At 43.6% G+C, this 25306-nt stretch overlaps 2 protein-coding genes across 2 annotated transcripts in view; one reads left to right on the top strand and one right to left on the bottom strand.

The window, feature by feature from the left end:
* The window catches only part of rgs18 (regulator of G protein signaling 18), a 64839-nt gene that overhangs the window by 22697 nt on the left and 16836 nt on the right, over positions 1-25306 (top strand). The window lies entirely within an intron of this gene.
* On the bottom strand, positions 921-12982 carry LOC147046199 (BMP/retinoic acid-inducible neural-specific protein 3-like). Its single transcript, XM_085930075.1, has 7 exons — positions 12732-12982; positions 8036-8238; positions 7404-7609; positions 6455-6560; positions 5009-5245; positions 3494-3716; positions 921-2049 (listed from the first exon to the last, which is right to left on the bottom strand). The coding sequence occupies exons 1-7, from the start codon at positions 12980-12982 to the stop codon at positions 921-923; spliced, it is 2355 nt and encodes a 784-aa protein (XP_085786201.1).

Here is a 25306-nt window from a genome sequence, read left to right as displayed (position 1 = left end):
GATGCTGGCGGCTCCTGTACCGACAGCCCCCGGGGCGCTGAAGCGAATTTTCCTTTTTGGTCCGAGAGGCTCTCGTCCCTCCGATGCTATCTGAGGCTACTTTCCTCGTCACCGTGGCTAACTTACTGCTGCTGTTTGATGCCGGTCATGTCTCAGTGCAGAGCAAGCTCATCTATCACGGTAAGTGTGAATGGCAGTCAGGGACGGCGGTGGATCAGAGGAGAGGAGGGCTAATTCCAAGCAAGCCTCCCTCTCTCTAACTATATACTCAGCAATCTGTGCCAAGGCGAATCCCTAAAAGGAGAATGGAGACCTTGTGTTTTGAGGCTCCAGATGGGCTAAAACAACAACAACGGCCCACACACCTGCAGCGTTCCGGCAGGGGGGGGGGGGAGCAAGACTGCTCATCCTGTATCGTGACGTTAGGTAAGAAACGGTCAGAGCTTCTCTCAAAGTTAGCCCTGTTTGTTTTTTAATTGTTCTTCAAGGTAGAATTTCAATTCAATTCAACAGCAAGAATGTAAATGGCTTTTAGTAGAAGTTTCTTTGTCATTCCCATGGCAACTGCGGATCACTTTCTTCACCAGTCTTCTCGGTCTCGGGTAGTCCTCGTGTGTGCGCAACGTGTCCGTCGAATTGGATCGAATCTCTCTCGCGTGCTATGCATGGAATTGATTGGGCTTCGCTTATTGTCCGTGGCTATTTAATACCAATGAGAAGCGTAGCGTTGAAACAGAAGATTTCAACATCTTTTATTCATAAAACTACATTGACATTAGCAGTGATTTGAGATCGCAGAACAGCTTATGTACAACAAAGCCTCGGAGGATGTACCGTTCACTTGACAACAAATGGACCCGGCTAAAAGAGGATGCAAGCCCGAAGTGTATGCGGCAAGAAGATACAAAACCAAAGTGCCATTAGCTACAGAGTTTAGTGGCCTCGTACTCCACGTAGCTCGGTTGCCTGGCGCTGAAAGTCTGCAGGGCGGTGAGGATCCTGCTCACGTCCGCGCTGGAAAGTTTAAGTCGGTGACGGAGCAGACAGGCAAAAAGGTCCACGTGGGGCGCCCCGGGAGGCGAGAGCCGGTTGACCCTGTAGCGTAGCTCCACCAGCTGCAACAGAGCCGAGTCCTGCGATCCCTGAGTGTACGGGTAGTCGATCTGCAGAATCAAGTCCTGGATCGCCTCAGGGTCAAAGTGCATGCTGTAGCCAAACAGCTGCATGCTGTTCACTTTCATATAACCCACGCTGTTGGGCGGCTCGGTCGCCTCCACCGGGTCGTAGTCCACCGAAGAGTTCTTTGGTCCCGTTGAGGCCCCCTCCTTGATACGGCTTCTCAAGTAAAAATGCACCGTCTCAAAAAAGCTCTTGCGCCTGTTCCCGAGAGACAAGGTCCAGTTATAGCAGTCCAAGGGAATGTCCAATTTGGTCCGCTCCCAGTCGGGATAGCCGTGTTGTCCAATAGGCATGGTCCAACTCTCCGAATGGCTGCCCCCGAAAGGGTTGACGAAGAGCGAAAAAGCTGGCTCCAGACTGCTGTTCCTGCTCAGACAAAACTGCAAGGCCAGTCCAAGGAGCATGTGAACTCGGCTGGATTTAACCCGGTTGCTCTTCAGGGTCAGCAGCATTCGCTTCCTCCACGACGGGTCGAACCATGTGTTTATCTGCACGTCGTTGCTTACGAACACGGCGTGCAGAGTGATACGCGGATCGCGTCTCTGGAGGAGGTAACGAAGCTCCACGTCGTGGAAATCCCGATCGCTCTCCAAACCCAGATAAGGGTCCGTAGGGTCTGGCACGGCGTGCCTGCAGACTCCCTGGTTGAGGGTGAAGCCGGGATTGCAGCCGGAACAGCGCGTGCGGTTCTCGGCCGAGCAAGACGAACAACGGGCTCCGTCACCGGTGGAGCACGGGATGAGACCTTGGCACGGCGGCTGACTATAAGGGCAGGAACATCGACCGCTCTCATCATTGTAGACGCCCACTTGGTTGTTCTCGCTGCAGTACAGGATGGAGAGGGTGTAGCTCAGCCAGAAGTGCAGAGACCTAGGAGACAATCACATCCATAGTTTTACATCAACTCGCCATTGAGGATTTTTTTTTTTTCATGGTATTTTGGAGCAAGAGAACCATCTCACTTAATTTACAAGGACCACTTGTCACTGCTCTTATATCTTGTATACATGGATATGAGACAGAGTAATGGGTATGCCTTTGATTTTTTTTTTTTTTTACAATCGTACAGTTCATCTTTTGATGAAAAAAGACAATATTTTTGATTGAATTCCAAAAGATTCAATTAAAGGGAGACCACAGATGGGCACCTCCAATTACCCTTAATGCGCTTACTATATTACTACATGATATACATAAGAGAAAAATCTATTTACATTTACAATACAACTTGTAAGCACATGGGGAAATTTAATAAAGCCGTAAAATAAATGTTTCACACAGGCTCAAACAATAAAAGACACAGATGTACCTACTGACCCGAAACTAATATTGTCTTATTTTATTTTACAAGCAGTGAGTGTGTAATAAACAAATATAATTGGATTTCAGACTGAGGAGGCAGTGTCTAAATTTGACTAGTGAGCTAGCGGGCCAGGTTGTGCAATTTTACGAATGTCCCTCCCACAAGTAGCAGCCAACGATGGCTGTGATAATCTGCTAAAGTCCAACATCCAGCAGCTGAAGCAAAAAAAGTAGAGCGGTAATGGATAGCAACGACACGGCCAAAGTTGGGATTCTTGAAAATAAAGGCTAAACAGTAAATGGACTGCGTTTATAGAGCACCTTTCAAACTTGAACCTACTCAGAGTGCTTTTACAGCGTTGACGAGCTCGCAGAGTAATGACGAATGGTGGCTGGCAAGTATACGCCGCATTTGGACAGCTGATGCTGCAAGTGTCGCCATTAGTTTTGGGCTTCGGACACAATTTGGGGAACTCCCGGAAATCTTTTATTGAGGTTCCAGGATGTGGCAGGTTTGCCAAATCAGGAAATTCAACACGATTGCCATTAGAAACGAGTATGAAATATGTCAGAGGTAGAAATTGAAAGTTTCCATCCTCATCCCGTTGTTCCACCATTGGAATTTCCTCAGCCGCCATCTGGCTGTGTTAAAGATACCCCCAAACATTAAATATTGGCAAATGAAAAACAAGATATCCCCCCCATTCCATGTCAGTGGCCTAAATTTTGAAAAATGGTGATTCAGAAAGCAAATGGCTTCTGACAACGGCATGTTTTTCATCGTTAGCAGTATTAAGCGGCTGCAAAAAAAAGTCAGTGATGAGCAGCAAGCAGGCATTTGAAGCTTCTGTGGAGTCCCAAGGAGCTTTTACTGCAGGAACATCCAATTAGAAGATATTTTTGCAGTGTATATACACGCACAGGGTTAAACCTTTTCAAAAATGCAATTAATCAAAACAGACTGAATTTGTGGTTTTTTTCGGCTTGCCACTAATTTCATTTTGCATCTCACCTCGGCCTCTGCAGGACGATTTTGGGTTGTTTACTGCATCTCTTGCTGAGGCTGAAGAGCTTGTGGATGGTGCGGCGAGCTTTGGTGAAGAGCCGCTGGCTGATGGTCTCGAGTTGCCTGTAGCGTTGGAGCAGGTTGGCATCTGTCCTCCATAAGTGCTCCACAACAGATGTGTTTACAGCGTAATGCGTCGGCAGCTTTCCAACAAAGCTTTGGAATTCCTCTGGAAGGCGAGAAGAGCATCAAGGGGTAAAATCTGCTGCTTGGGTATTATCCAGAAAATAACAATTTGAACGAAAATACCCGATACGCTTGGAAAAGCAAACAGCTCGAGAGGATTTTTTCCGTATTAGTCGATAGGGACTATTTGTTGACGGGTCTGTTATTCTGAATTGTTAGGAAACAAAAAGAGACTTTAGAACCCGTATACAGTGAATAAAGCTACCCCGAGCACGGTGAGAAGATGCAAAGGGAAATGACGAAATTGTGAGCTGATTTGCAAAGCAGCGTTCTGCCTAAAATCCCAAGCAATCCTTTAAAGTGTTTTTCCTTCCTACTCAAGGGATGGGATAACCTTGATTTTTAGTGGAGGCCTTTTTATTCATGCCCCAGAACAGATTAAATCAGATTTTGTGCAAACCTCTGGGTATTTTGCTCACTAAATGCCAGTTGAGGCCTCTAATCCAATCAGGCACGGTAATGTTGTGTTTATAGTCACGATAGCTTTGTTTCAAAATGATGCAATATTACATTATTAGGTCCTAGGACGCCAGGCGTGCTTTGTTTGATTGCTGGACCGTTTATTTGTGCGTGAGCCAATTTGCCGCGTACAAAGCGGTGGGGAATTACACGTGGGAAAATGAGGACAAGTTAGCTTCTTAGTGGAGGTCACACAATCAATTAGCGAGTGTGACACTGTTACAGGTACGTTTACAACACCTGCTGGCAAGTACAGTCACGTTTTAGCTGCAGTGGTAATGAATTACCGTATTTCCACGACTATAAGGCGCAGTGAATAACAAGGCGGGCTCTCACGAATCAAGTCTGTCAATTTCCGAGAACATGTATTGATTTGATTTTATGACAATGCGTTTTATTTGTTCTTATTTTTTATTTTCTTAGAGTTCGAAAAATATTGCGGTCCATTATTTCAGTCTTTACTCAAATCACCACTTTTCCAAGATTAAAATGATCTTTGAGTGACCTTCTTTTTCACTCCATCCTGGCCCAAGAGCCGCACGCTGAGATCTGACAATTTGAGTGACAGATTTTTCGATTCAAAGTGGCAACACTTGACAGCCAGGCAAGAATTTTGAACGAGAACAAGACGTGGCTGTTCTGTTCGAGTTAGCGCTCAAACACGACGACAGAGTCTTTCAGAGAACAAGGGCCGAAAGTTCAGAAGCATTTCAAGCGGTTCGACTCCCGCCGGAGCTTGTTGATTGCGGGAGTCACGCTCGCTGACATTTCCAAATGACTTCTAAGGGCAACGATAAATCACGACCTCCGACTCACCGGATGCTTCAAACTCCCGGTTGGTCCGCCTCCAGGCCTCTTTGATGCGCATAAGGTTGTTTTCCAGAGTGTCCAGGTCAGCATGAGGACAGTTGCATTGTGGAAATTCCACCCTGCACTCACACCAGCATTCGTTGTTTCGGCACATAAAATGACCCTGGGATTTACAGCCAATGTAGTCGAGAGCCGCCTGAATGAAGTGGCTCCGCAAGTAGTCGGGGAGGACGACCTGCAACCCTGCGGAGCGTGAAAGACGGCAGGACCGAGGCAATTATTAGAGTGCCCCGCCAAAGATGAGAGAATGAGGCCGCTGCTTTATAATTATCGTCAACAAATGGCAGGACAGCGGTGACAAACTAATTGCACGGCGGACCTGATGGATTTGACTCTATTTAGGTCCAATATCGACCTGGGTGTTCAATTTGTCAGATGGCTACAGCAATTTATTTTGACGCCAAGATATTCTTCCAAAAATGTCCTGCTATGAGTAATGACCTACACTTATGTTCCTCTTTTGAAAAAGGCAGATTATACATTAAGGACCCATTGAAAACATCCATTTGCTTTCAGCTGAGTTTTCTGAATCTCTTCAATACACAACAATGACGACGAGTTGACCCGTAAAATTCCGATCGCTGATGAATGGTCCGATTCCTTTAAAAAGTATACAATGAATAAATTATTTTTGGCTTTTAGGATTACTTGAACTGGAAGATGAACATCAGCCAGTGGGCGTCGAGAATGTACTTATTATTTCACGCACACGATGTTCTATCCACTTAGCTCTGAAAAAACAATTTTGAACAAAATCATTGCGGTCTGCTGGCAACCGAACGGTACAATGCCGCCAGCTTCCAGAAGTAGCCAAACGACTTGCAAAATGGGAGCGAGGAAGTCGCTATGTGTAACTTGTTTCCTGCTAACGAGGCAACTGGAACGCCGATAGTTGGACAAGTTGCATTGTTTTTGACGCAGGACACAAAATAATCACTTGTGAATGACTTCCCAGCTAGACCGAGTTCCCAAGAGTTAGGATAAGCCAATTAGTGTTGCTTCCAGTTCACGGGTAGTATATTTGCTGCGGAATTGTTGAGACATGCTGCCATTTACATGCATTTCCAATCCTCCATTCATTTTTTTTGTCTTTGCGGCATTTCTGCTACAGCTTCAATTTTTCACTTTTCTCATCATGTCTGATTGATCTGTGAGTTACTGCACAAACAATAACGCTAAAAATATTCCATTCAACAACCAAATTCTGTAATATGCTTTTTCTATTGGAATTTACTCAATCTTTATTTACTCAAGGAAGGCAATTGAGAAGAGAGTCCCTTGGTTGTAAACAGCAACAACAAGGGAAATGAAAAATAAATACGCAACAAACAAATAGAAATTATATTTTTTACAATAGGTCCAAAGATTTTATTTCAAGGACTAGTTTTTTACCTTGTAGCTGAACCTTATTCTCTGGACTGTGAACCAGAACCGAGCTGACGGTGTCAAGATTGTCATAGTTGCTGCATCCAAGTGGTCCGGTCCTGGTTTCTGTTACCTGCATACAAGAAACAAAACAAAAAACCTTGTCTTAAATCACTTGATCTTTCAACGATCCCTTTTTCTACCTCAAATCACATTTGAATGCAAGTAGTACTCTGTTAAGGAAGGTCTTCCATTTACAAACCTCTCTCTCTCTCTCTCTCTCTCTCTCTCTCTCTCTCTCTCTCTCTCTCTCTCTCCCTCCTCAGAGAGGCATTAGCGTAGGGAAATCTACTTTGCTCCGACCACCTAACATCAAACGCAGTCGCTCCTAACTTCATTCCTCGAGTAATTGACCTCGCTGTTGAGTCTAGAAATGTTCATTTTGCAGAGGCTCGACTTGCAAATCCTTCCTGGCATTTCTAACATGATACCTTTTGAATGAAAGGATGTCAATAGAAGCTTCTATTAAACCCTCTTCTCCCCCCCCCCCCATCGCTGTTACACTCCATTGAATGGAAAACAGTCTAGTCGGGAATTAACGGAATGATATCGCAAATCGATCAAACCGACAGATAACCGCAAGAAGATGTTTGTGGGGTGGCACTCGTCTTCATCAGCGGCTACTCACTTTAGCATCTAACGTTTTTAGCCTGGGGCTGATGTATGCGTTTCTCTCTAATAGCTACTTTCGATGTTAAAACGGATGATTGGTGTTTCCGTCGTGAGGTCTTGAAACGACTGCGCTCGTCCACTCGTCTTAAGATCTCCTCTGGGGCTGCCATTTATAATCCTTTGAATTATACAATGAGGTATTTTCCTAGAAATGGATGGCAGTAATCTAACAACTTTGAAATGATACATGTCCATTCTATTTAACAGTGCACATACATTTGTTCTTTCTTTTTTTTAAACACACCCGTATAGCAGTGGAGGCGATCTGGAGGTGGTGAAGTCGACGTAGGGTGCTTTCTCTGTCGGTGAAGTAGGAGGCCGCCAACTGATGGAGCGCCTCCAGCGTAATTACCCCGCTCGTGTTGTCGCTTTTATTGCCCTCGGTCGCCACTGGCGGAGATTCCTGACCCAGCTTCCTTTTGTCCACAAATATGGTTAAGGATTCTTCCCCTGGTGACGAGAATACGAACTTAATTAGCGGAGGGAGCGACACTAATCATCCTTCTTTAGCATCTCTACATATTAGATTGAAAAGTAGTAATTAAGCGCTGTAGAGGAAGTGACACTTTGGATGAATTGAGGGAAAGTCAGAGAAAAGGAACACATGATTTATTCATCATCATTAATCACAATCATTTCATTGTTATCATCATATTAAATTCGGATCTAGCCCAAATTATAATGTGTCTTTACAAAATGGAATTAAAATGAAGAAAATGTTTGTCTCTCTCCATCCTCAATTGCAGGGCACATCAAGATAAACGACTATGTACACACCTTAGGGAAGAAGCCTAAAAAAGCAACGACCATTACTCAGCACATAGATAGAGAATATAAATATATGTCCGAAATGCTTGCCCGTGCGTTTTACCGTACCTCCCAATGTGGCGGAGAGGAGGAGATGGGTGCCATATTTTTTTATTAGACTCTGGGTAATTGCGTGCAGGGTCGGCCGTCTTCCCAGCTGGCGGACGGTGTTCACGAATTCGGGGTCGAGGGGCACGGTCAGAGCGCGACCGCCACCGAGACTGTCTCGTTTCTCCACCGCCAGGCTGTTGACCTTCCATCGACCAAACTCCCTGGAGACACACATACGCACACACTTAGTTGGCTGCAGCCCATTGTGGCATTTGTCACCTAGTCACTGGGTGAAGTCAATGTTACAGAGGTCATAGTGGCTGGCTGATACTTTTCTATGATATTGGTCCTTTTATTATTCTGAGCCACCATCTTTCTCACCCAATTAAAATCTAATTGAAAGGTTTGGATGGGAGTCTTAACTAACTAACTAACTAACTAACTAACTAACTAACTAACTAACTAACTAACTGACTGACTGACTGACTGACTGACTGACTGACCGACAAACTAACAAACTAACCGACTGACTGACTAACAAAAGAACTAAACGAACGAACTAAACGAACAAACTAAACGAACAAACTAAACTAACCAACTAACTAACTAACTAACTAACTAACTAACTAACTAACTAACTAACTAACTAACTAACTAACTAACTAACTAACTAACTAACTAACTAACTAACTAACTAACTAGTTAATTTTCCTGTGAGATCTTGTCTTTATTTAGACAATTCAGTTTCCTCCAGAAACAAGAAGGACCTCACAACAGTTGTTCCTCGGACCGCAATTTACCACGTGTACTGCAGCTCAGTATGTATCTAGTTACTGTAGTTCAAAGAAAAAGGTAACTTTCAACTCCTTTCATAGCCAGTGTGCAATTTTCAATAACGTTCCTATTCCATTTGCGTCAACTACGGCTTCAAAGTTTTAATAACCCGAAGTAAAATATTGCTGACTTGAAGACAAAATAATTGTATCGAGTCAAAACACTGCGGCGTTTCTAAGGCAACAGATCTCAAACTTATTTTCCAAACCTGAATCCTTTTAACTCCTTTGAACGAAAAATGATTGATTTTCTTGGGGTTTTACTTCTCCGCAGTCAAGCATGGGCTTGATGAGGATCAGGTAAATTAGCACGTAGTCATCCTTCAGCATCAAAAGTGAGACCCGACCCTGCCTCCATTTTCCAGCTCAACACTGATTATAAGGTGCAGCTGCCATTGTGAGAATGCGGCGTCACAACTAAGCCCAGTCAAATTGTTAGTCTGTCTCATGGACAAATCACGGCTGAACATCTCTAATGGAGTGCCGCCGACCACTCTTTGAAAGCTTGCAAGAAAATCGATTGGCCGTGAAAGGACATGTTCCAAAATGATCATTAGATCGTGGTTTGTTCGCTCGGAGATATACAAAGCCACTTCGATCCAGATAAAGAGTCCAATTAGTTTAAGTGTCATTCGAAGAACATGTCATGATCGTGTTCTCAGAGGACAATTATATCTTGAAATCACGTTGGGGGGGAGGGGTCGTAACAAGGCCGAAGCTTGGATTTACTGACGAATCCGACTTTGGCATTTATGGAATCCGAAACGTGTCCCCCGCACAGAATGAACAAAATACCAATTAGAGACAAGTACTACAGAGACACTTGTTTACTTCTTCCACTAGAATCCTTCGGCACGTACCGCCGAGCGAGAGCAAAACCGACATCAAGGCCAAAAGAAAAAAAACTCAAGCCAAAACCATCCACCCCATCTTTAGGATGCTCAAATTCTGCTCATAAATGATTTGTTAAGTTCAGCTAAAGAGCATTTGTTAAGATAGGCGGACATTGACAAACTTTTGGAGAGAGTCAAAATGGAGAACGCGGCCATCAACTCCAAAGATGTTTTCATTTACTGTGTGTCATAATGACAAAGCAATCCCACCATTGTTATTGTCAATCCAAATATATGCTGATTCAGGTAGAAAAGAAGCGCAATTTTACTGGGAGGACAAGCAATCGGCTCATACTCGCGTTGAGTTGTTCCTGCCTCTCTGTCAAACTGAAATTGCTTCGGCGATGTCGTCGTCCATACATTAAACTTGAATGACACGACAAGTCCTATTTTTGCAAGATTGTGTCAAAACATCCCGCCAGTCAGTGTTTCTCTATCAGCCGGCCTCATTGAGTCGAATCAGCGAACATGCCATGTTGGATGTAATTTGGGATTACGTGAGTACCCCCCCTCCCCCCGGGGATACAAGCATCCCAGTAGGCAGTCTCTCCGCCTCCATCGCTGTATTCACCCTGGGATTGCCACTTGTGTGATGATGAGCATTCTTTGAAAGCGCTCGAATGCTGCAAGTAAACAAGTCTCATTATGCACTTTGCAGACGCGAATGTCAGCGAATCGAACCTGTTATTGTACAATATTGCAATCCCACAGTGCTGCTAGCTCTGACTCCTTCGGGGAGGCAATCATTACCATGAGGAAAGCTGCTCAGCACACAAATAATTGGGGAACCGGGACAATGTGTGGGATACGTCTTTACGGCCAATCAACCTAAAGAGCGGACAGACTCATCGTCCACCTCCGATGGACACAAAGATTGTTTCCTAATACAATGTAGTCCTTCCAGAACATGACAGATGATCACATGCACTGTGCACAATCAATTGTGCTGGAAGCAACCCATTGGCCAGAGAAAAGGTGAGACGTGGGGGAACATCCAAAGAGCGAATAGACAACGTAATCACATACTGCTGGATGCAGACCTGGCAAGCACAACACGTCGGGCTCAGTAAATTATACGCCACAGAGGTGGGAAGAGTAGCAAGGCAATGTCGGCCCCAAGGCAGCTTCATATTGGACACTCGGTCACTCCAAATCCATATCTATCCCTTTGGGTCAAATATACACTGAAGGAGTGACTCCATAAGGATAATTTGGACTCTGAGGTACCCGTTCCAGGTATAACTGTAAAAGTGAAGTGCCAATAGAACCAAAACAGTACCTTTGAGGAGACCCACAGATTTATAATTCTGGACAGTGCTTCTTTCTCTCTCTCAAATGATTTGAAGTGGTTTTACAATGCGGCAAACTACCCAAGTCCGGTTCTGGAGAGCCACTATCCAGGCTGATTTACATGCAACATCCCTGATTGAAATCCGAATCGCATTTGCAAAGCTTACGGAGGAGATGGTCATTTGAATTTGGTGTGCTACACTTGAAATGGGCTGGACCAGCACCACAGTGCAGATGCAGAATGTGAAAAAAAGATTGTGGTGGTTTGAAGAAAATCATTGCACTGTTAAATAATTTGCGTGTGGCTCAGAAAGCATATTAAGGACATTTTGAAAGGCATCATATTATGAGAGCAGCCCTTAAAAATTCGCCGATAAGTGCCAAGCAGGTATTCATAAACTGTGTGTCATCTGAGACGCTCTGAATGCATCATACTCCATAGACATAAATCTGGATTTCGGCCACCTCTAATCCCTAATTTACAAGTGAAAACGTTTGCAGAGCTCCCGGATACATGATGACTAATTTTCAAACATATATATGTATATATGTTGATATTTATATTTTTATTTATTATTATTTTTATTTATCTAATTTATCTATCTACACACACAAAAATTCACAAAGTGATTTTTTTTTTGGTGCTGGAAAACCGGAGATTGATATGGACGGCCTTCAGGTTGCTAAAAATGTGTTAAAATGATTTGGGCAAATTGCGTGCGATTTTTAACAGGCCAGTTGGTGTCGTAGTGAAATAAAGACGAAAGAACAGAGCCTTCCGCCGTCAAGTCATTCTCATGCAAGACAACACATCATCCCCCCCCAGTGCACAAATTACCACTGACGCTTTAGCTGCTTCGGCTAGGAAGGAAGGAAAAAACTCAACGGTTGCTCATTTGCAAAACCTCAAACCTATCATGGAGAACCTGGGATGCAGACTCAAATGTTCTTAATGATCCTGCAGACTTTTTGGAGAGGATACTGATTTTTTTTTTCTTTTCTAATGCATTTGCAACATCATTGTTTACAATTCATTGGCTAATTCAGCCCTGTATTTGGAAATAATGGCTTGTGGTTTAAATGTAAAAATGGTGAGCAGCGGTCATATTACTCCTTGTCCACAAACTCAAAACAGTATCAGGAGACCATGCAGTCGTGCGTGTTCTGAGTTCTCTTCTTACTTGTCAATGATTTCATTTCTACTCTAATAATGGAAGACAGTTAGGAAGGACCTAAAGATACAAATGAGCTGACACGAGTCCATTAAAAGGAAACAAAATGGTAAATCCCAAAAGACTTGGCTTGGGCTGGCTGGAGATTTGCCACAAACAAACAAAGTCTGGACATTGGCCAACACCACCCGTAAACCCATCCTGAATGCATTTCCACCACTTTGTCGCAATCAGGCTGAGCACAGCCGGAGTGAAGATTTCTCCTTGCTCTTTTTCAGTTTGAATAAGTCGACGCAGCTTGGCTGCATTTCACAAATCTCAGCGTTGGCAGGTGTGATACCTGCGAGGGCAAGCCCGAGAGTGGGCAGCCTTTCAGTACATCTCCACAGCAGCAGCTGCCGTCACTGATTCATTCCACCCTGCTTTTCAAGTGGCGTGTTAGGTGAGATGAGAAATGACAAGCGTACAGGAAAGCGCCGGGCCCAAAATGGATCCATTCGACATGTACGACGCACACCTCTCTCACCTGTAGATCTTGTATCGGGTGCTAAAGCCTTGCTGGTGCCTCTCCGCAGCCTCTGTGAACTCCAACGACTGCTGGAAGGGTCCTTTATCCGACAGAAGCCATGCGAGCGAGCCGCCCGGGTAGCCGCCCGACGGTCCGGCGGCTCCCTCGGCCCGCGAGATCCGGCAGCAACAGCAGAAGAGCCAGAGGCCGAGAGCGGCGCCGGTCCATAGCGGAGACAGCCGCTTAGGACGGATTCTCTGACGGCTCATGCTTCACCCAACGACACCTCATTCTCTCCGGGCTGGGAAGATCCGACAGAATACTTTGCTGATAATTGCGCCTTAGAAAAGAATCAATCAAAGCGTGTCTGCTACGACTCACCTGACTTGGCAAAAGAAGACCAAATGATGGATTCGTTAGGAAGTAAAAGCTGGCATTTGGAAAAATGTGTCCAAAAGGGCAGCGAGGGCTTTTCTTTCAACTTGATTCCCGCTCTGGCTCAACTTTTGTCACCTCCCCCTACCCCCCACGAGTATCGGCGCATCCCTCCAGCGCACCGGTCAAGTCACAAATGCACACTTGAGTCCAAAAAGTCAACAAACGGGTTCATCCCCATGGCAGGCACGAAGATTGTTGTTAAAGCTCCTGTTTTTTGTTTTGTTTTTCCTCCCCTCCTATTTTCATGCAAAATTCTGCGTACGCACTGCTGCAGCAGCTGTTCTCCTCCTCTTCCTCCTCCTCTTCCTCCCTCTGCTGTATGAATGAGTGGCTCCTCCGACCAACACAGAGAGCTTTTTCTCTTCACCCCCCCGCCCGACTTTTCCCCCATCTCTCTCTCTTTCTCTCTCTCTTTCTTGGAGCCAGTGAGGGAGGGGGGAGAGGGTGATGTGTACAGTCTCAGTGGATTGCGGTTGTAAGGACAGCCGGATGATAAGCATCAGGAATGCTTTCGATCCGTCGACAGCACCTTGGCATGATTGCTCCTCATTATTTGGGATAACAGCAAGTTCCGCCGGCGTAGAAATGTGTTAAAATGAGTCTTATAATAGGCTCATTATGACCCCCTATCTTTCCATTTTATTGTCCTGTGCCGCAGCTTTACAGCCGAGGGCTGAAGGAACTGAAGGAAAGGCGCCTCATATGAAGATGGCATGCTGCAAAAGAGCGGCGAGGGTAATTACTGGTCATCGGCACGCAGCGGCTTTCTTGACATATTCAAATTAATTAGCACTTTGCAGGCTCAGAAATCTCCATCTTTTAAGAGAAAAATCAAGGATTGTTTAAAAAAAAAAAAAAAAAAGTCCATCTGTAAAAAAGGCTATTATCAAGTCTCTGCTGCTTATCAAGTGTTACCCCCCCCCCCCCCCCCCCTCCCACCAAGATGGTGATATGGGAGACAGCTGTAGGAGCAGGTGTGCATGCAGATATTTTCCACCTTCCTTACCACAATATCGCTTGACAAATCCTTTTGACATATGAAAGTTGAAAGATATTATAGAGCTAAGTCATTTGCCGTACACTTGCAAAAAAGCTGGAAGTGAAAAAAAGCTTCACGTGACAATGATTTTAGGAATACTTGATTAAAAGAAAAATTGCTGGACATTTACATTGCAGTTGAATTAGTTCTTGGTGGCGGTCAAGGATGACATTTGTGGAAATGAAGTTCCTCAACTCACTTAGTGACTTGGCCTGAGAACGACACCCAGGAGAAATTCAAATTTGCCAATGCTCTTCTGCTAATTTTTTTGTTCTTTTCTTTTTAGTAATGCTGGTTGTGTTCCGTGGGGTCTTAATGGCACAGCTTTTGTTGTTTGGGCTGTACTTGTCTTTTAATGCCTCCTATAGATGCTTAGTACTTTCTAATCAAAGTGCAATTTATTTTCCTCCTTGGTGCAGTTGTTTGATCAGGTGTAAACACAGTAATCAAACTCTGCCGAGAATCAAATCAACTGCCGCCTTCCAGGGGGTCCCTGTGGCATTCTCCTCCCCCCCCAAAAAAAAGTGAGGAGCACAATTGGCAAACGGACGAAGTACCGGAAATACCAAACGGCACTTTTTTAATTTAGCGTCTGCTCGCCATATTGGCACCATGTCATGTTTTGCTGGTGTTATGCCTGCAAACAATATTTTCATTATACTGGACACATTTATATATATTTTTTCTTGTATTATAATTTCACGCGTGTTTGCTTGCACCTTTTGGTGGACAAGTACGGCAAATCAATCTCCAATTAGCGTCTCGTGTTTTGATCCCCGGCGTTGATAAGAATTGGAAAGGTAATATTTGTCGCTTCATTTGGATGTGATGTTTGCCAGGAGACTCCTTTGTCTACTTCCTTCCAGCGTGCATGTCATCTTCATCGAAAAACAGTGTTAAATGGGCTGCGAGAAGCGAGCCTGTTATCCATGACGAGGTGCGATCGATAGTCTGCTTCCATCGATCCGCTTTCGCGTTAATGTTATTTGGCAGCAACCCCTCAGGATGACGGGGAATCATTCCCCCTTCCACCCTCTATCTCAAATTAGCGCAGTCAATTCAATATCAAGAGGTCACATCTTCCAAGTCGAAATAGCGATAGCTGCTGTCGATTTTGTTGACAGATTCTTGGACTGTCTCATTTAGAACTGACAATGTGGAGAGAACATTTATGAGTGGTAAACTGGTTTGCAAACTGGATTGGGTTCCAGTGGAAAATATTTAAGACTACTTTGGGAGTTGCACACTTACGGAACACTTTGCTACAGCAACTCACAAAAAAACAAAATGCAGGAAATTGTTTTTGTTTTGTTTTTCTGGTTGTGCCAATCGTAAGCCTGCCTTTGCTTGTGCACCCAAAAGCGGCACTTTAAATATTCCAACTTGTAAATTGTGTAGAGAAGAGATGGAAGAAATGCAGGAGGATAAATGAGCTTCTCCCTGTGGGCAGCTGACTGTTATAGTCTCTTGAAATCTGGGTCTTTGTTGTCTGCGAGTGCTGTAATTGAAAAGTTCCATCCCCCCCAGTTTCTTTCTTCTCGTCTCACTCTTTTGCTGGCTCCTTTTCTCTATTTCCTCATCTCCTTGTCTGACATCCCTGACTTCCTCTTCCCACCATGGCTCCTCTTTATTTGAATTCTCTGTCATCTCTCATTTGACTCAGCCCAGCCCAAGCCCCTCCCTGCTCGGCCCCGCCGAGTTTTATGTTGGCTCTACGGGAGTTTGATCACACGTGCCCCAACCGAGACGCGAGATGGACTTTGGCCGGCAGAGGAGAAATGGCGCGAGTTTAATCCGGAAACACGACATGACGAGATCTGACACGGCAGCAGTGTTGCCTGAACGCTAATGCGCCGAGCCGGCTAACATGCAATGTGCCAAAGTAATGACAAGCCAGGAATGCCATTGTGATTTCAGGAAAGAAGAAATAGTGGGTGGGTGGGAAACGGTGACGGATTCAAGTGCACCTCATATGATGTGAGAGCTTTTGGCAGGACGAGCACGTCTCTATTTGTGGCTGTGACTTTTCTGGCTCGGCGTCAACTGGGTTTGTTTGCTTCCGGAGTTGTGTTTCTGTTGGCGCCGCCTCGCTGTTTGGCCCACACTAAGAGTGATTTAGCGAGTAATTGCCTCCTAGAAACCTTGTAGGATTGTGAAAGGATAAATTGTCACCGATAAGCACGGTTCTGTCAAGCAGATACATGGCCGCGCTTATGCCGCGCTCCCGTTTTCCATTCAAAGTCATTCCAAGATGGAAATGCCACATTTGCCGGCGGCCGGGCCGTTGCTCTTAAAAGACGGAATTTGACTCGGTAGTTGAGGAAAAGTATAAATAAATTACAAATGTCGCGTCTAACCTTTCACGTGTTACATTAACGGCACATTAAATATGCACTTGCAGTGCGTCAAATCTATTAATTATACTTTTCATTTGTTCCCCTCTTGCCATGAGTAGTCATGTTATTTATTTTTTTTGACATGCTTAACAATCTTCCAGACAATGTTTCCAGCTGCAAAAACAAACAAAGCAGCTCGTTTCAACAACGCAAATGGATGAAAGCGGAAAAAAGCCGAGCCATTCGGCGACATGTACGGAGTCAGCGCCCGCCCTCTTGCTTATTCAGGTCAGGAAACACATATGTCCGAGGCTTTGTCAAATCTTTGGCTTTTGTGGCCCAGCTGCTATTTTTGCACCATCCCTGTGCATGCCCTTTCATTCTTGAATCACACTGGGGGCATTGCGAGCGTTGACCTAGAATACTAAAAGGCACAACGAGATGCCACCATCAAGAAAAGAAAAGGTAATTTGTGAGGGAAGCCAAACTGCTTTCCCAGCTATTAAATTATCTTAGCGCAGCATTAGCGGGAGGATATTTGTATTCAACCACAATGCATATATTTATGCAAATCAATCCGGCTCAGTAATTAGGGTACATTTTCACACATTCACATATTTTTTTTTTTATCAACTCCACAAATAGCAAAGGAGGGAAATATGCCTTCCATATGTACATTAGCTCACATGTTGATTTACATCCAACATTAGAGCCAATCCTCATTAGCATCCGATTACAAGAGGAAAAGTATTTGTTCATTCACAAAATTTCATCGCTCAAAGAGAATACGGCATAACGAAATGGAATTAGTAAAAAAAATAAAAAAAGGTACAAATGTAGGAACATTATTAAAGCTCGGTTACTCGACCCAAGATCATTTCTTATTGAGATGCATCCAGGGGAAACTCGGACTCGCTTTATTTCCGAGATTTAAATTTCATTTCATATGTTTAAATAATGTCACTGTGCGCTGGAATTGATTTTAAAATTCTGCTCCTGTCCTATAAATCACTAAGTAGTTTGGGGTCCTGAATAGATTGAAGAAATGCTGATTGATATGAAGTCGGTAGGGCTGGCGACGACGCAAACGTGCTGAAGTAGTCCTCAGCTGTTAGGCTTACTTGCAAATGGAACAAATGTTCAAGTCTGATTCAAGTCTGGGTTCAAGTTTTCAAATGTATCTCTCCCTCAATTCAGACTTGTCAGAATTCTTACAGGAAGTCCTCGTATGACCCTTTCCCCCCTGAAAAAAAAATCTGACAACCTTGAACACTGGATGCAAAAGTATGAAAAACTGTAAAACTCCAGCAGTGTTTTGAAGACCGTCTGACGCTAAACATAACAAAATGTTGCCGCTGTTTTCATCACGGCCCCGCATTGCTAACGAGCGCCTCGCCGATGGAGCGCGACCTTTAAAACCAAATGGTGCAAATTTTCACCCCCCCGCTGGGAAACTCACAGTTTAATTTCCACCATTGTTCTTTGTCCATCTGCTCCAGCGAGAGTCTAATATCCACTCGGTATGAGTTGTGCTTTCGGTTCACGCACGTCAAGTACGCGGCGAGATAGTTAATCTGCCGAAAGCTCTGCCATGTTTACTGGATGATTGCTGACGCTTTCTACTCGCTGTTCTCCCGCCGCTGAGCCAAGCTTTTGTCCAAAAAGCTTTCATTGAGAATTCTCTGTGAAAAGAGCAGCCTGCCTGCCGTGTCTGCAAATCGATAGACGTGATTGGCCACAAGTCTTATTTTATCATTGAGATCATCGGAAAACCTTCCGCAGTTAGATGCTTTTGACGTTTACATGTCTCTGGTTTCCCGTGAACTCGATGACACGTCGTCTTTGCGGGTCGGACACATCTTCAATGTGTCTATTGTCATGACGACAAATTTGGAAGTCTCTTCTCACGCTGTACTAAACAGTACGATCGGAAATGTAGACGTTAAAGGATCAATGCTCCAGATTTCCCCCGATTTGTTTTGTTTTTTTCTCAATCTGTTTATAGTCTGATGAAAGTGTTTATAGGAGGCCGCGTTTGGTCGTGGCCCCGGCACGGTCAGGTTAATCTCCGCCGTCAGCCTTTCAAAACAACCAAAGGACCACTAAAAATAGTTTTTGACTCAACCCTAAGCCTCTTACTTGAATTTTAAGTTTTGGTCTGTTTCATGTGCTCGGCTTGCGTGCCGCGTGGAGTTATCTGTTAATCTGTGGCACGGCTTCTTCTTCTTCTTTTGACTTCAGTGTGCGTGAAGGGGAATGTTATAAACACCGTCTGTCTTGCCGGCAGATCGTTAAGAACCTGACAGCGTCAGTCCGCACGTCAACAATGTTTTCGTTTTTTTTTTCTGTCTCTCGTTATGTTATTATGTGACATTATGTTATTATGTTGTCCTCATGCCGTCTTCTCTTCCGCATCGCTATCTGTTGTCCTTATTTACGCCTTACATACCCGCAACAATTTCAAAACAAAATAATTTCATTTATGATGTCCAGAGAAGGAAGTCTGTCCAATCCTTTGTGTGAATCAGTGTATACTTATGTTTTGTCCGGTTCATTTGGAATTGAAGACTATTTTGGGCAATGCAGTCATTTGAGCCTGTCATTGTGGCGCACTGCTGAGTCATCAGATGAGGATTAGGATTTAGGATTAAGAGTTCATTTTCACTTTTTGAATTTGCCCAGGCTAAGAGTTCAGTTCAAGACTTAACTTGAAGACATGTCACTTTTAAGATGACAGCCAATTCCACAAGTCTTAATGCCTCGAAAATGAACAAAGTGTTGATTTGGGCTGAGACTGGTTCAAGAAATGTGGGGAGTTTGATTTCGATTTTCAATAAGTCATATCTGATACGTTGATCTTCTAATGTACCATATTGAGAGCCTATTTATGGTCCATGCTTTGACTCTTGTTTGGATTCATCGTATTTCTATAACCCGAGGCTCGCGCTGGAAGGATGCATATCGATTTGTATCCACACTTAGAGGCCTAACCTAACCTGATGACATTTTGTTGATGCTCAAGGCTCACATGTACATCCTGATCGCATGGCGGCCATTCATGCTGTTGATTAGTCGCCGAACATCCAGTTGGCCAGTCTGTCACGAGTCCAGGCCAAAAGAGCGACTGAACGCCAACAAGGAGGAGGAGGAGGAGGAAGAAGAAAATTGGCTTGAAATTGCTTTTCCTGCGACAGTGATAAGACTGAATGAGACGTTATAGTCTGTCAGCATTTCAATGTTAACAGAAGAAAGCTACGAGCATGTCGTGGATGCAATAGCGACCAGCAATTATTACGTTCATTTGGCAAAACATGACAACATTTGAAATCTTTAATAATAGCTGTACTGTAATACGTGGAACCCAAATAGGGCAATGATTTCAAATCACTATTTTTCTGACCGTTTTGCTTTTTAGTTTCGAGACACTTTTTTTTTTTTGTGGCTGACACATTAGCCATTTTTCCCCATCCAGCATTGAGTTAGCATCTGACTTATTATTCAACAATATTTAAAATGCCATCGGATTCTATCTTTCACAAAGAATACAAAGCTAAGAGTGTCTCGCAATGGGAGTATTGGAAGGTCCAATGAAGCAATGTGAAGATTTTCTTTTAACGGAACAGCCCCCAAAACTGAAGAGTTGTTTAGTGTAAGAGTCTACAGGCCTGTGAGCAACACATGCTTTTGGCTTCATGAATCAGGATGGTGCTAACAGCCAAGTTGTGCCATGCACTTGAGCTAGACACTTCTCTAGCTTCTGCATTTTCATGGGAAATATAGATAAAATAATTTTTCTTTTGCCAATAAGTGAGCTCATACTTTGATACAGAGCCATTCGAAAAATGGAATCCAAGCACATGTCCTGAGAATGAGGGGAAAACACATTCCAAACATAATTTCATTTTAAATGAAAAACAAAAAAACAAACAAATAAGGCAACGTGCTCCTGAGAGAATTGCGCCTCATTTTACACGGAAGATGAAAGATTTTGAAGATTTAATCAAGCAGTGTGGGCATAGTGTGAAAATAAATCCTATAAGAGATGACTGGATGTTCTATGTAAATTCTATGAAAATCTAAAAAAAATACATCAGTTAATAGAATGGGTAATTGCTAATATTTAGCATTTTTCAATCGTCTTTTCATGTTAGCGTATGGATATTTGTATTTTTCCGTGACATGATTTATTTACGAATGGGTCCAGGACCAAAAATCTTTCAGATCAACCCAGGCCTATCTTTCAGTATTTGATCTAAGATCAGATTTTTTTAAATTAAGTATAAGCACTTTTGTAGCATGTGAAACAGCTGCAGACATTTTTCAGAGTGAGTATCTCGAGTCACATGCCCCCCCCCCCCCACACACACACACTTTTTGCAATGAAAAAAAATGAAGTGTAGGTGGAAGAGAGTCTAAGTGCATTCAGAAGGGGTGTATAACTATCATCGATCCCTCTCATCTCAATCCGTGGGGGTTGCGAAAAGGGGACATCTGAGAGGCGAGTGTACGTATGTGAGTGTACATGGCTCACGGAGTGTTGGCCCCGCAGGGAGCGCCTTCATTTGCGCTGCTACCAAATAGACTCGTAATGGAAAGAAATCATCGGAAGGACAAGGAGGATTTTTTTTCTCTTCATTGTGACACACACAGACACACACAACATGAAGAAAATCTATACTTCACATCCTCTTCACACCTAATGAGAGTTTTATTTTCAGATCTAAAATGAAAAGTCTCGTCACAAGTCTTTAAGCTCCCCGATCCATTCCGGCGGAACCGTTTCGTGATTTCTCATTAGGACAAAGCCAAACATCAAGTTGCCAGCGTGAAACTCATCTGCATTCTGAATGTGCAATCCAAATGGGAGTATGACATGAATGAAGGCAGATGCAAACTAAGCTCTAAGCTCAATTAAAGAAATGTTTTGTGTCTACAAACAATTGCACCCCCTTGGACACGCAGCTTCCGGACTCTGGCAAGCGTCTTGTCTGCACAATAGAAAGGAAAGCATAAAATGACACAACAGGCTCCTTCGGTAAACAAAGACAGACAAAAGCTCAGACTGTCGTCGAGGTAAATACCACCTTCAAATTACCATCTGTGTATCATTCAAACATATAGCTCCTTCATTTGTGGAGAAATCTAATTTTGCTGCCAACAATTTTAGAAATATTTTATATTTATCACTTATTTTTCCCCACCTGAATTTCACAAAAAGAGGATCTATTTGTCTGCAGCTTCTCCAGATGAGAACAAATTTGCATGCAACATATCGACAAAGATCTTCCGACGTATCGATGGCTTCCTGTAATGTTTGAAGAAGCAACCCAACTCGGCCATTGCGTCCCCGTGCTTGCGCCGAGTAATTTCCTGTATTTATTTATCGAGTCTTTGATTTAACACTCGGCGGCATTCGAAGTGCAATTTGTCCATTAGGGAGCAATGGAGGAGGAATGCAATAATAACGCCACACAGAATTAGGTTCAAGCGCTTTCCATTCAACCAGATGGCAAATGCCGCTATGCACTGTTGCTTTTAACATAGCATGCTAGCTAGCTCATATATGTTATTGCCAAATATTTACCATGGCTTTTATTTGGGCTGACATCACTGTAAGTCACAAGAAGGTTAGAATATTTGATATATTTTAGGCAGACAAGCGGCTTTTAGCTTCGTACAGCCAAAGTACGAATCGTTTCTTTACATTGTGCGATGATACGATATTCATTCTGGTATGTGGATGAATCCTGTAATTGGGGAGGACATTGAGTGACAATATTCTTCATCCAAAAGGAAAAAATAAAAAATGGGACGCAGGTTGCAACAGAGGTAAACTGGCTTCGTTTGTGAAGCCTTCAAAAGTGGCCGACGTAGTGAATGCAATCTCTCTCTCTGGGTCATTTTGCACCTTCTGTAAAGCGTCACATTTCTAAAGGTTTAATTAATGGCTGAGTTTTTTTATTTTTTTTTTATGCCTGCACACTGGGATCAATCAATGTTTTTCTCAACGGGTAATGAAAAGGCTTTGAGAGCCAATTAAAAAAATAACTCCATGGGTCAAGGTTCAATCCAAATAGTTAACATTTCTTTTCCATTGGAATTTGTTGTGTTTGTATTCGTTGGACTGTGAAGACATGTTTTGGCTAACTATTGGCAAATATTCAGGATGGCTCAAATACAGAGTATGGCTTTGCTCCAATTGTAATTATTTTTGCCTTTCAGAGTTGACTGATTACTGAAATAATTCCAAAATAAATAATTTGAGTAGTTTGGGAAATGAAACATGTCGCTTTCACACTAGGCGTAAGATGAGAAAATCATTATGGCTCCAATGCAGGAGTGGATAAAATCAATTCTCTTTGCATGATTTTAGATTAAAAATGGTTAGATATGTCTCATCCACGAGTCGAGCTTGGATGTTCAAATAAAATCAATGTGTTCTTGCAGCCAAATGGTTATGAAATGCATCCCAAAATGTTTAAGCTCTCACTGCAGATGCTTTCCAGCCTTTTCTTTTTGTGCTCAAACCCGAATGGTTATTGTCCGAGCCGCGGGGGTTATATCCCACTTGTGTCCAATTATGGCTCACCAATGTGTTTTGTATGTCAGGAGGTCTTAGACCAACCGTGATCATTTTAATGGCATTTTTACTCGACTCATTAGAATCCCTCAAGGAGAACTTCAATTTGATACGATACTATAACAACCCACGTCGAACAAGCAGAAGGACAGTTGTCATTTATTCGCTCAAGGTCTTACGTACGCAGATCGCAGCGTATGAAAAATGCAAGAACCTAAGTCGTTTTCTCTGAGTACGTAGCAAACTGGATCAGACCATTGCGAATTGAAAAATATTTCAGAAAAGATTGACAGAACCTAATGTCTTGACCCAATTCAATCGCCATCTATTTTTCTTGAAAACGTTACTTGCGACGACACCGCAAGTTGTATTTTGATCATTTTTTCTTTTTCGGACTCACACAAACAAACCACAAAGTCAATCAGGAAATATTAACACGTAGACCCCGCCAATTTTACTAGCATCTGCTACTCCATTTCATGGCAGCAGTAGCAAGCCTCATACATAAAAACATGTCCTCATCAGGTATGCCAAGCTGCCGGATTGTGTGTTAATGTTCTCGACCCTGAGGTGAATTCTACCTTTGCTGTGTGCGCTTCTGGGGCCACGTGCAGTGTATAGAGCTAATTTAGTTAGCGCGCCGAGTAATAGTTTCAGGGCTGCTCCCATTCGTCATGGCGGGGGGGAGCCGAAACCGAGCTTAAAACGTTCTCATATGTTAAATCGGGTCCAGTGGCGCTCAAGTTTGCTTTCTTTGACCCACTTTCCCCAGTCGTTACGCAATGGCTTTTGAATTATGACAGCAAAGTAATGAATGCAGCAATCACTCACAAACTGACACTCAAGTAAGTCACGTACGCCCGTTTTCAAGCCCAACTGAGTTTTCCTCTGGAACTGCTCACATGGTTGCCGATCGTCAGGGTCAAATGAGGTGAAGGTTCACCCTTGTGTATGCGTGTGTGTGTTTGTCTTGAAGAGGTAAGCAATGCTGAAGGAAGGAGCAGTGATGGATGGACATGGGGGACATGGAGTATCCACGCCAACATTGGCACGTTTTGATGCTGGTGTTGTGACAGCAAAATCAGGCCATGAATGACAGATGACACGAAGCAGTTGAAGGGCAAAACTGTCCCAAAAGTCGTTGTGCTAATTTGTCAGCTTGACAATGACATTCATCACGGATACCTGAAATGTGTGTCCTTACAGTCAAAATTACATTCATCGTCTCGTGTCAGATGATTTTTCGGAAAAGTGACTTAAAAAGTAACAAAAATGACCTGTTATGTATATCAAAGCATAGATGAAGGTTGAACCTCAGTGCCATCATCTGGCAAGCGGACATGTGCATGGCTTCCCTGTGGATTCCAACTTCCACAAAAATAATTGACCATGTTGGAGCCAGGCAGCTTGGGCGAAGGTGCTGTCGTGGAAGTACGCCAGATTAAATTTCCAAACATGGAAAAGTTAGTAAATGTTTCCACAAATGGGTCAATGCAAAACTCAAGGAATGCTTATTAAAATCAGGACACCATTGAGCCTCTCGCGGTTTCATGTGAATTTTGCATTTCCCGATTTTTTTTCTCTGTCAGTGATCCTGATTGAAAGAAGTAATACGCGTGCGTTTCTCCCACACATATGTCTTTCCATCTTACATTTATAGCACAGCTGACATGGTCACAGTTGGTTGAAGGCAGAGCGCCGTCATCCAGGCAAACATTTTTAATGAGACCAACTCAGTCTGCCGATGCATATATGTTGCGTGTTCTGTGGATTTTTGTGAGGGAGGGGGGGGGGGGGGGGGGATAGCCGATTATCGAGCCTACGCTTGACCACGTGCAGCGGCCTCAAAAGCTCAAATTCAATGGTAGTTTTGAAATCCATCCACGTGAGACACGCAAAGTGACAATTTGACAAGTGTGACATTTGCAAATAAGTCTGGGGGTGGGGTGGGGGGGTTTGGGGGGTCTGTGAGAAAACACATTTCCCTCGTTGGCAGATGAAAGCCAAGATTTTCTCCCAACACGCGAGAGTGAATTTCATTCATTTTGGCACACGAGTGACAATCAACTTGACTGATTTGCGTCCAAACGAGAAGGATCACCCAAATGCGTCGTCGTCCCGTTTCACCTCGTTACACTTTTTTTGTCTTACAAATTTCGCCGTACATTAAAATGACTTGAAGTTCCGAACGGCGACATTA

The sequence above is a fragment of the Syngnathus leptorhynchus genome, chromosome 14 (genome assembly GCF_054491065.1).
Source record: "Syngnathus leptorhynchus isolate UIUO chromosome 14, UIUO_Slep, whole genome shotgun sequence".
Taxonomy (NCBI): domain Eukaryota; kingdom Metazoa; phylum Chordata; class Actinopteri; order Syngnathiformes; family Syngnathidae; genus Syngnathus; species Syngnathus leptorhynchus.
The sequence above is the reverse complement of the archived record's forward strand: the minus strand, read 5'-3'. Positions and strand labels throughout refer to the sequence as shown.